The 12,376-nt window shown below is 37.3% G+C and overlaps 1 protein-coding gene across 2 annotated transcripts; it reads left to right on the top strand.

Moving 5' to 3' along the window:
- Window positions 1–523: 523 nt before the first annotated feature.
- On the top strand, window positions 524–10,582 carry LOC114262634 (mediator of RNA polymerase II transcription subunit 33A-like). Of its 2 annotated transcripts, none has more exons than XM_028203007.2 (12): window positions 524–910; window positions 1,910–2,020; window positions 2,753–3,100; window positions 3,817–4,136; window positions 4,243–4,334; window positions 4,817–5,177; window positions 5,652–5,862; window positions 6,476–6,590; window positions 6,755–6,916; window positions 7,652–8,312; window positions 8,906–9,112; window positions 9,246–10,582. In XM_028203007.2, exons 1-12 carry the CDS (start codon window positions 633–635, stop codon window positions 10,361–10,363), a joined length of 3,984 nt encoding a protein of 1,327 aa, XP_028058808.2. In that variant the 5' UTR covers window positions 524–632; the 3' UTR covers window positions 10,364–10,582. The 2 variants fall into 2 exon arrangements, with proteins under 2 accessions (XP_028058808.2, XP_082728997.1); XM_082872871.1 differs by having other exon boundaries at window positions 526–910; window positions 2,862–3,100.
- The last annotated feature ends 1,794 nt before the right edge of the window (window positions 10,583–12,376 follow it).

Here is a 12,376-nt window from a genome sequence, read left to right as displayed (position 1 = left end):
TCGACCCGTTCGTCTCATCCCAACGGTTAGGAACAGTGCTTTGGTGAAATGCTTCGCCTGCACTCAGTTTGGTACCATTTTTGCTGAATTCTGGATTTGATATCGATTTGGTGAAACCGTTGGAGCTTAAAAAAGTGGCTTTTTCACCAAATTTTAAATTTGATGCCAGGTTTGGTTCACCGTTGGAGATGGTCTTACTTAACAAAAATAGATAAATAATTTAAATTAAAAAAAAAATCAAAAAATTAAGATTTTAATTGTCAAAATTAAAAACTTAAAATTTATTTTTATTATAAAAATCAAATTCTGAAAAAAATCACTTATATATTTTATTTTATTCCGTGTTTGATTTTTGTTTTCCTATCATAATTATATTATATTTTATTTTTAATTTTTAATTTTTATTTTTGTTTGAAGGGCTCAACCCACCACTTGTTTGACTTCAAAGTTTCACATCACAGACCAATTAGCAACTGCACCTGGAGGTTTGCCCAAATATAAACCAGTTGGCTGTACCCACCAACCATTACCTTCCACTCTCTCTCTCTGTAACCTCTCTCTGTTTCTGTTTCCCTCCTCCAAATTCTCTCTCTCTCTCTCTCTCTCTCTCTCTCTCTCTATATGTTTCACTAATGGAGGTGGTCTCAGCACATAGCAATATCTGGGACAGTGTCCTAGAGCTAACAAAGGTGGCCCAAGGAAAGGGTATTGATCCTCTGTTGTGGGCAATTCAACTCTCTTCGAAATTGAACTCTGCAGGAGTCTCTCTCCCCTCTCCTGAACTCGCAAACCTTCTCGTCTCTCACATTTGTTGGGACAACAACGTACCCATCGCATGGAAGTTCCTTGAAAAAGCCTTGGCCTTCAAGATCGTGCCACCTTTGCTCGTCCTCGCTCTGCTTTCCAGCAGGTCTCCCTTTTTCTTTTTCTTTTTCTTTTTTCTCTTCTCTTTCTCTGCTTCCCCTGTTTCTGTTTCTTCATTTAATTTTTTTTTTTTTTTTTTGGGTTTTGCTATTGATTGAGAGGAGGGTTGTTTTGGGTTTTAGCTTGGTGGATGTTTGTTAGATATACTGTGTGAATTGCATTAAAACAATCACACGCCGTTAATTTCAGTTGGGTCCCAGATTACAGGGTGAGGTGTGCATGAAATTGGCGGTTGTGATTGAATTGGAGGAGGGCTGGCCTTGTTTTGCATCCATCTATTTGATTATTGCTCTATGTGAGGGAGGATGGAGGAGGAGGGGTGTTATTGTGATCTATATATGTGTATATATATATATTCTTGACCTTGATTGTTTTCATGTTGTAGTTGTTTTTTTTCTCTTCCAGAGATTGAAATGTTTTCCTGTTTATGGTCAAACTGTTTTTGTTTTATGTATCAGTCAATCATGATATGTCCTCTGCTTTGTTGCATGGTGCAATGATTTGGGTCCGTACATATTGTCATCTACTCTTCTCTTTTAAGTTCTTACACACATCTTTTTGCTGTATCAATGAACACATCTTGATTTATGTTTTATTTGATTATTTGAAACACTGGGTTTGTTTTGGAATTTGGGTGCTACAGTACTGGTGTTTGAAACTGAATTGATGGTTGATTAGTCCCTCCTTGCATTTCTTCTGCGCTGATTGTGTGGGATCTGTAGGTGTTCATATGAACAGATTGGTTCGGGGTTGACTTTTCTGTTATTAAATACTTAGAAATGCCATACTTGTGAGATGGTGCGATGCATTTCAGATGTTTGACATTTTGTCTCTTGAAATGGGTGTAATTTTGTTTCTTTAGTGTGGCAATGTGGCATCATCAATTGTTAATCTAACCTGAATCGAGAATTGTTGTTTTGTAGTTGTTTTACTGCATCTTTTCCAGCACATTGTTGTATGACATTGTGCCCTTTCTTTTCTACAGGGTTATTCCAAGTCGATGTTCCAGGCCAGCGGCATATAGGCTTTACATGGAACTCCTAAAGAGGCATGCTTTGACACTTAAATCTCATATGGATGGGCCGGATTTCCAGAAGTGAGTTTTGATTTTAGTTTCATGTACCATATGAGGAAAACAACCTCAATCTCAGACTGGTTACTTTAAGCTCTTGCTCTTTCACCGTATGCTTCGGATCTTGTTCCTCTTATCAAAACTAATGAAATGAAACCAACATAAGAGAATACAACTTTCATAGTTTGAATGAAGATAGTGGCATGATGTTCTAGGGCCATTGCTTGGTGCAGTAGTACGATGCTCGGGTTGCCAAACTTGAGAATGTGAGTTCGAGTTTAACCGCAGCCTTTTTGGGAATATTATGTCAACAATTAGGCCTATATCCAGATTACCCCACCCAACACCCTCAATTATTAGGGATCAATGCTATGGAGTAGCCTATTTGCATGATGTTCCCCTTTACATCAGTTTTATTTGGATTGTGGGACTTGCATTGCTTTGTAGTATGCTTGCCCATTGTACTCAACATTGTTGCCTTTTGTAATCTGGATCACCAATCTGCCTCAGTGGTCTAAATGTTTTCTTTCACCAGCTAGTCACCTGCTAGATCACTAACCCTTTGAGCTTTATTATAGAAGTGAATTTAATCTTATTCCTTTTATTATTGTTTTGGACTTTGGAATCCCAAACTTGCACCAAGTATTTATAACTCTTTTTACCATGAGTGTTATTTTGTCAAGAACTCATCCTAATTTATACTTCGTATCATTTGTTCCCTAAATTTGTTCTTTCTAACTTATCTTCTTGATTCAGGATCATGAATTCAATAGACAATGTTCTTCACCTCTCCCAGATATTTGGTCTGCAATCAAGTGAACCTGGCATTCTTGTGGTTGAATTTATCTTTTCAATTGTTTGGCAGTTGCTTGATGCATCATTAGATGATGAAGTGTTGATGGAACTGACCCCAGAAAAGAAATCTAAATGGGTAACTAAATCTCAAGATATGGAGGTAGACAGTGATGACAATTATGATGAGGAGAGGATTGAACATCAAGAGAGATTGCAGAATTTAAATACTGTGGAGGCTATAGAGTTGATTGGGCAATTTCTGCAAAATAAAGTAACTTCCAGGATTCTTTACTTGGCACGCCAAAACATGTCAGAACTTCATTCCTTTTGAAAATGCTTTTCAAGCTTCATGCATTCTCCTTTTAATTTTGTTTTGTGAAATCAAGATGAATAACATTGATCTACTCCCATTTAGTCCACTTCAGAAAAGGGATGGAAGATACTTTTTGTGAAAGCTTGAACCCAATTCCTACAGTTGAAATTTTCTTGATAGCTGTAGCTTTGTGGATTGAAAAAGCCCTTCACTATTTCTTAAAGATCCATCTCTTCCCTATTTGAACCATATAGCCTACTGAAAACATGATCCCCACCCATGCTAGGTTGGAGATAGGTCCTGGTGGGAAAGTTTAGCCAACTTTCCATATCTTTATCTGGAGTACTTAATTTCCTTTGCAGCATTGGGTTTTGGTGGTATTTATCTTGCACTTCTGCAATATGAAATCTTTTCACTTCTTTGGTTATTTATGGAAATTAAGAAATAAAATGACAACAATATTTGGCATTCATTTTAGTATTAGCATGCATTCGAGCAATTGTCTAATTTCTCATCCCCACATTTGGACTTTTGATGTATCAATTGAAAGGAATATTATATATCAAATTAACTCATGCTCAACAAAGTCTTGCCTACTATTTGTGGATGACTACATGAATCCCGCCTTGCCATTCCACTCCATTTAAGTTCATGATCTATAGTTAGATCATTATAGGTCATGTGTTTTACCCCCTTTTTGCCACTTCAACAGGCCCAGACATTGGGGAGGTTTTGTCAAGCGGATACAACTGCTTGTAGCAAATTCATCAGCATTGAGAAATTCAAAACTTACAACTGCAGAGGCTCTTACGCAGCTGACATCAGACACTTGCAAAATTCTGGCTCGGGAATGCAAATTAAGTTCACCGCAAGAGTTTCATGAAGTTATGGCTTCTGGGTCTCTGGCTTCTTCCACTGGTCTTTGTCATGGAGCTAGTCGTTCTGCCCTTTGGCTTCCTCTTGATCTGATGCTAGAAGATGCAATGGATGGTTCACAAGTTAATGCAACAAGTGCTATTGAAGTAATTACTGGTAATGCTAATTTAATTCTAGTCCTCGACATATAACTTTTAAGAAAAGTGGTAATATTCTCTTAAACAATGTCTAACATAATGAAAGTTCATGGTTTTATTTACAGGTTTGATGAAGGCCCTTCAAGCATTTAATGGAACCACTTGGCATGAAAGCTTTTTAGGTCTTTGGATGGCAGCTCTACGTCTTGTTCAGAGGGTTAGAAACTTGTCATTATTAAATTCAATTTTTTTCTCTCTGTTGCCCTGCAACATAATTTTTTTATGTTAACTAGGATAGGATTGTTTGAGAAACTTTTGAAGTCTTAGCATGGATATCACAATGATGGGTTGACGATTATGTATTTTCTGAGTCAATAAAATAAAAAGGCATATTAGTCCTAGAAAAGAGGAATAAAGGGAGATATCAGTGTCACACTTATAGAACAAACCTTAATCTAAACTGCCATAATTAGACTTTAAGGAACAACAATTGATGTTTTAGTTGCTTAGATGTGTCCTATTGGTCTTAAATTCCACTAGATGTCTATTTGATGGATTATTCCTTAACTTTTGATGATTAGAATAGCTGTATGGAAAGTTGGGGTGTTATTTGTAGGTTTCTGTGGGTATAATACTTTCTTCAATCTGTAGAAATCTAACTTTTCTTTTTTTTTGGTTGATATTTCATTGATTGTTTAGGAGGCAGATCCAATTGAGGGCCCTGTGCCTCGGCTAGATACTCGATTATGCATGTTGTTGACTATCACAACTCTTGTGGTTATTGATCTAATTGAGGAAGAGGAGAGTTCACCAACTGATGAAACAGAATGCGGTGACAGAATTCACTGTAAAGAAAAGCAGGTTCCTGGAAATCGTCGTAGGGATTTGATATCCAGCTTGCAGAGTCTGGGTGATTATAAGGGCTTGCTGACTCCACCCCAATCAGTTATATCTACGGCCAATCAGGCTGCTGCTAAAGCAATGATGTTTATTTCAGGCATCAATGTTGGTAGTGCATACTTCGAGTGCATCAGCGTGGAAGATTTGCCAATGAACTGTTGTAAGTAATATCTTTTTCTTGAATATTGTCAAAGTTTTTCACAAAATTTTCAGTTGGTGTAATATCAAACTTGCATGGCATTGTAATTCATGTGGTCTAGGTGTATGTCACTGAGGTCCACTGTAAGCATTTTTCATAGTTTTTTTAATGTGAAGGGTCATTTGGATTAACCTCGTCTTCTCACTACTAGTGCATCACCATAATTTTCTTGCCTATTGAATGAAATATTAGTATGTATTTGATTGCTACATTGGCCTTTTTTTTTAAAAAAAAAATCTTATTTCCTTTTGGTCCTACTAGGATTACACCCCCTAGATGAACCATTACTATATCCTTCTCTTGTGCCATATTGAATTGTTGACCACCAACTCAATCTAAAAGCTGACTGTTAAGAGAGATGGGCAATTATATTATTTATACTATTATATCTTCAACACTGCCTAAATCTAATGAAGCTCATGTCATTGTTTGCAGCTGGAAACATGCACCATTTGATAGTAGAGGCCTGTATCGCCAGAAATCTACTGGACACATCAGCATATTTCTGGCCTGGCTATGTGAATGGACGCATCAACCAAATACCTCATACTTTGCCTGTTCAAGTGCCCAGTTGGTCATCATTCATGAAGGGAGCTCCACTTAGTCCAACTATGATAAACGCTTTAGTTTCAACTCCTGCTTCAAGGTATACTTGTAGTTTTCTCTCTAAAAAATTCATGTAATTTACTAACCCATGTAAATTTCTTGTAGAATTATTTAACAAAGTTTCTAAGCCATTGTATCATTCCTATGGAGGGCTTCTCTCCTTGCAGTTTTCAAAACGTGATAGTTCCAAGAATTATTCCATGGGGTGGTTTGTGGATATGATTTGTAGACAAGGCCAAATCTTCAATATGAGAGTGCATTGGTTTGGCCTATTAAATGGAATAATACTAATATTTTTGTGAATTATGTGTAATTCAGTAGTCACTAGTCAGAATGGAGGTTGGATATTAAATCAGCAAGATCAATTAATAAAAATATAAATGTGTAATAATAACTCCAGAGAATATTTCGTTCAGATGTTTATGTTTAGAATCATTCTATTTATTGTTGGTGGCCCAAATGTTCAAAAAAATTCAAAAATATGGGGGTTGCTGCGTGAAAAACATTAAGATTTCCCTCTTCTTTTTTCCCACACTGGCCTGGTCTTCAGTTGGAACTTTTTCTTTCCTGAAGCCAGGTATAACAGATGCTCTTTTTTATTGATTTATCCAAGGGTAAATCAACTGAATTTAAGCTAATGGATTTGATGGAAGCTTAGCAGAGCTCGAGAAAGTCTTTGAGACTGCGGTCAAAGGATCAGATGATGAGAAAGTAGCTGCTGCTACTGTTCTTTGTGGAGCCTCTCTAACTCAGGGTTGGAATATTCAGGTAATGAGGTCAAACTTTAGAACTTTCTATAAAATATTTTTGTAGATTATTGACACAAGGTTGTATAGAAGGATTTTTTTTCACTTTCCTTCTATTTTTTTTTTTTTTTTTTAAAACTGAACTGCTTTATTGTTCTAATTGTGTTTAGGTCTTGATGTTTTCAGGAACACACTGTTTGTTTTATTAATAGATTGCTTTCTCCGCCAATTCCTGCTGATTATTTAGGGAGTGAGAGCCATTTGATATGTTATGCTCCGATGCTGAATATCCTCCTTGTCGGAATAGCACCTGTTGACTGTGTTCAGATTTTCTTCCTACATGGCTTGGTATGTAAAGCTTTTACTAACCAAGTATAGAGATGAGACGACATCTTCGTTGGTGTGAATAGTTTTCTTTTATTAGCTTGAAACTTCCTGCATAGTTTTGTCCTTCTAGGTTGTGTGTGAATATTAGTAAGCCAACATCAATATGCTGTTTAGTTGCTGAGATGATTAATGTCATGTGCATTACACCACTGATTGCACTGTGAATCATATGTCTTGACTCTTTAAATTAAAAATGATTCAAGGGAATGTCAGAAAGAATGCTGTGAGGATGTAGAGAAGACATGAAGGACAAATGCGGCCCTAATTAAGAAAATGACTGAAAGAATTATGATAGTCAGACCCATATGGCTAATATAAGTCAAGCTCAGTGTGCATATGGTAAATGGAGCAGAAATGTAGAACAGAAAGGGCCGTGGTTCACAATTAATAGTGACATAAATAGTTTGAACAAGGTTTTGTATTTTAAATGTCTGAATATTTAGTTCTCTGATAGGGTAATAATTGGTTGGGATTCCCATTCCTTCTCTTTGATTCCTGTCATCCAAACATAGCTATCATGTTGTGGTAGCTCAATGCAAACAATCTCTCTGAAAGAAAATGGAGCATTTTCTCTTCAAATCATCAACATGAGTTGAGACTTGAGAGATGAGGATGTTATTGAGACCTTCATGTCAACTTTGATCTGATTTTCTGATCAAACTTTGATCTGATTTTCGCTTTTTTGCCTTGTTTCAGGTTGCACAACTTGCAGGTTCATTGATGCCAATCTGTGAGGTGTTTGGGTCATGTGTTCCCAATGCCTCATGGACTCTCCCAACAGGAGAAGAGATCTCTGCCCACGCTGTGTTTTCGAATGCATTTGCACTTCTTCTAAAGTTATGGCGGTTTAATCACCCGCCTCTTGAACATGGAGTGGGCAATGTACCCCCAGTAGGCTCTCAACTAACTCCTGAATACCTCCTATTGGTACGAAACTCCCACCTAGTGTCTTCTGGAAACATCCACAGTGATCGATATAAAAGGAGAGTCTCAGCTGTTGCAAGTTCATCGCCTCCAAAACCCATATTTGTGGACTCATTTCCAAAGCTAAAAGTATGGTATCGGCAACATCAAGCTTGTATAGCTTCAACCCTCTCAGGTCTTGTTCATGGGACTCCTGTTCATCAGATTGTTGATGGGCTTCTTAACATGATGTTCAGAAAGATTAATAGAGCAAGCTCGTCTGTGACTTGTGTAACATCTGGAAGTAGTAGTTCATCAGGACCTGGAAACGAAGATACATCTGCTAGACCTAAATTACCTGCTTGGGATGTCCTTGAAGCTGTTCCTTTTGTGGTTGATGCTGCTCTAACAGCATGTGCCCATGGAAGACTCTCTCCTCGCGAACTATGTACAGGTTAGGCTGGTTTGCTTGTCTGATTCTTGTTGGGGAAGATCTGTACTCGCATATAAACTTCAAGAAGTGGAGAGGCCAATAAATAAAAATCCACCCATTCAAAGGGCATTGAACTTATCATAAGAAAGACATACATTTTCAAGGTGTCGTGTCATATTGTGTCATTTGTCGGACACTCTAACGTGTCGTATTATTTGATTAATCTTTGGAAAACCGGACACACTTTAGACATGCCTACTGCTTAGACACACATGATACATGGATCTTGGCACAAGTTTGAAGATGATAATAGCTTGAGGGCCAATAGTTTAAATCAAGATATTGTGACTTTATATTTATTGACCCATTTTGCTTTAGACTTCTGAATTTTGAGAACTTTAAAGCCTAAAAATCTTCAATTTATTTGGAAATAGAGATTTTTAAAGGAGATATTGAAAGTCTTATAAATATATTTGTAACTTAAAACATAAATAATTTACTATTTTTGAGTGCATAGTCCCTGCTGCATCCTATTTTTTTTTAAGTTGTTGAGGTCAAAGAAACATTGCTATGAATATGACCTTATTATGTTATGTTGTTTTATTTTATTTCAGGGCTTAAAGATTTGGCTGATTTCCTCCCTGCATCTTTGGCAACTATTGTGAGTTTCTTCTCTGCAGAAGTAACTCGGGGTATTTGGAAACCAGTTTTTATGAATGGAACAGATTGGCCTAGCCCCGCTGCAAATCTGTCTCATGTCGAGGAACAAATTAAGAAAATCTTAGCCGCCACTTGGGTTGATGTTCCGAGCCTTGTTGCAGGTTTATCCTCTTTACCACAACTACTCATTTACAAATTTTTTTTTTTAAGGGTGTGCATATAATTTAAAGGAAGTGTTGTGTTCTTTATACATGGCATGTAAAGAAAATTTGTCTAAACTTGTCTTTTTTCTAGGGGGAAGCTCTCCAGCGACGCTCCCACTGCCTTTGGCTGCCTTTGTGAGCCTTACTATAACCTACAAACTTGACAATTCGTCGCAGCGTTTTCTCAATCTGGCTGGCCCGGCCTTGGAGGCCCTTGCAGCAGGATGCCCGTGGCCATGCATGCCAATTGTTGCTTCCCTGTGGACCCAAAAGGCGAAGCGTTGGAGCGATTTCCTTGTTTTTTCTGCCTCACGGACTGTATTCCTCCACAACAATGATGCAGTGGTTCAGCTTCTCAAAAGCTGCTTCACCGCAACGCTAGGCCTCAACGTGACCCCTATATCGAGCAATGGAGGTGTTGGGGCACTTCTTGGCCACGGATTTGGATCCCATTTCTATGGTGGGATTTCGCCTGTTGCCCCAGGAATCTTGTATCTTCGTGTCTACAGATCCATCAGGGATATGATGTTTTTAAGGGAAGAGATTATTTCTCTCTTGATGCAATCTGTGAGAGACATTATGTGTAGCGTGCCACCAAAGGAGAGTTTGGAGAAGATGAAGAAAGCGAAAAATGGTACGAGATATGGACAGGTGTCGCTTGCTACAGCAATGACACAGGTGAAACTTGCTGCTTCACTTGGGGCTTCTTTGGTATGGCTATCGGGTGGATTGGCACTAATTCAATCATTGATAAAAGAAACTCTGCCTTCTTGGTTTATATCAGTTCATAGGTCCGAGCTTGAAGAAGGCTCACCCGGGGTGGTTGCAATGCTTGGGGGGTATGCATTAGCCTACTTTGCGGTGCTTTGTGGAGCTTTTGCTTGGGGTGTGGATTCATCCTCGTCAGCATCAAAGCGGCGTCCAAAAATCCTCGGGCCCCACTTGGAATTCCTAGCAAGTGCCCTTGATGGGAAGATTTCGCTTGGTTGTAATTGGGCCATTTGGCGTGCTTATGTGTCTGGTTTTTTGAGCCTAATGGTGGCTTGCACACCTACATGGGTGTTGGAAGTTGACGTGGAGGTGTTAAAGAGGTTGAGCAAAGGGCTGAGGCAATGGAATGAAGAGGAGCTTGCATTTGCTCTGCTCGGGGTTGGCGGGGTTGGCACGATGGGCATAGCAGCCGAACTGATCATTGAAAGCGAAATATAGTTCCCCCTTCCCTCTTTCTTGTCCAAAATTTTGTAGGGTTGTGATTGTAATTTTTATAGGATGTAGTTGTAAATTAGGTCTTGCTAACGATCGTGTAAGTTTACACGGAATGAAGGTTAGAAATTCTGTCTTAGCGAAAACAAACTTGATTTTAGGAAAGTGTTCTGTACAGCTTCTGTTTTATAGTAATTGAATTTGTGCAGCTGATTTGAAACTAAACAGGACACAAGTTTGATAAAAATGATATGTAGATGGCATGACTGGTCTTAGGAGTATAGGTTTCTGTAAGGCTTAAGTCTTTTGATTTCAAGTCCAATAAAAATGCAACATTTTGATATTTAACTTGTCTGACCTGACCTGACCTGACCTGAGCTGGCTTGGGTGGCGTGGTGGGTCGTGGTAACTTCATGCACAAAGCTCCCACTCACAACACGGTCTCGGAGAAATAGTAGGTAAGCACTTTATGGTACAAGGATTGATTCCCGTGACTCAAATCCACCTTACAACAACTTGGTGCTTCCCAACTAAATTAATTCGAATTCATAAACTGCTTGGGTGCTTCCTAACTAAGCCATTGTTTGGGAAGTGGGTTTAGGTGGATTTGGGACTAAAATAGTCACAAAAAACAAAATAAGTTTTTTAGTTCAATAAGACAAAATATCACATCTAACTCATAATTATTACATTCTTTTTCTCACAAAAAAATAAAAAAAAGTTAAAAGTCTTTCCCAAATCAGACTTTTTAGCCCAGACTAAAATAGTAAAAAAAAATTAAAAAGTAAAAAATCTAAAAAGTCAACCCACTTCCCAACCTAAGTTTAAATTAATTCGAATTCATAAACCGACAACAAAGGAGGGCAGTTGCTCGAATCTTTGTAAGGAGAAATATTGAGCGTTCAAGACTTGGTTACAATACTACCTCCCTAGCATATGCCAAAGTCCTTGATTCAAATTTGCATAAAAATTCTAGAATTTGCACAGAGAAAGAGTAAAATAAATAAATAAATAAATGCAGAAGTCTTTGTATTTGCTTGAAAATAATGCAAAATATATGAAGCAACTGTGTGAGGAGATAAATTAGAGTTGTTTATAGAAATCATTCTGAATGAAGTAACAGCAGTCCTCACAACCAAGTCATGGCAAAATTTCTTAACATGTACAACAAAACCATTCAGTATATTTGATTTTAATTTTTTGAACTTAATTTTTTATTTTTCGTATATTTTTATTTTTAGTGAATATTTTTAAAATTTTAGACTGTGTTTGGTTATGCTCTATAAATATAATTCTACTCCTCCATTTGCATTTCATGCTTGGATGGAGTTTTTAAACTGTGATTCTACCACACATTTTCAAAATATAATTTTCCTTCATGTTTGGCTTCTCTCTCTCTCTCTCTCTCTCTCTCTCTCCATTTTTTAAAGCAGGGAATTTTTGAATTTTGGGTTTATCCGATCATCTTTCCGAACGTTCCTCTGGACATCCGGCCAGTTGACCGGAACAGTGTAATTTTTTAATTTTTTTTTGCAATTGCCAATCGTCAATCACTACCTATTATTTGGGGAAAAAAAATATATATTTATTTTTGATATTTTTTAAATATAAAAATTATTTTTTATATACCAAAATGACATTTTTTTTTTAATTTGAATGTTAAAAAGAGTTTGAATTTTCAAAACTCTTAACCAAACAAATTTTCTTATTTTACATGTCACATTAAACATTCAAAACTCAATTCAACACTTAACTCAAAACTCAATTTAAAACTCATAACCAAACAAATTTTCTACGCTCAAATCATAATTCTAAAACTCACAAACTTAAAATAACTCTATTATCAAATCATGTCTAAAACTCTACTAAACGCTATCAAAATCTTACATGACATGCTTATAAATCAGTTTTGTACTGGCCCTACCCATGTTGCCACATGACACACAATAATTTTTCCACGGAGCCAAAAATGCAATCATAAAGACTGTGTTTGGTACAGCTCTGGAACTAACGTTCTAG

Source organism: Camellia sinensis, chromosome 6, assembly GCF_055761805.1.
Source record: "Camellia sinensis isolate YWXY chromosome 6, ASM5576180v1, whole genome shotgun sequence".
Taxonomy (NCBI): Eukaryota; Viridiplantae; Streptophyta; class Magnoliopsida; order Ericales; family Theaceae; genus Camellia; species Camellia sinensis.
The sequence above is the reverse complement of the archived record's forward strand: the minus strand, read 5'-3'. Positions and strand labels throughout refer to the sequence as shown.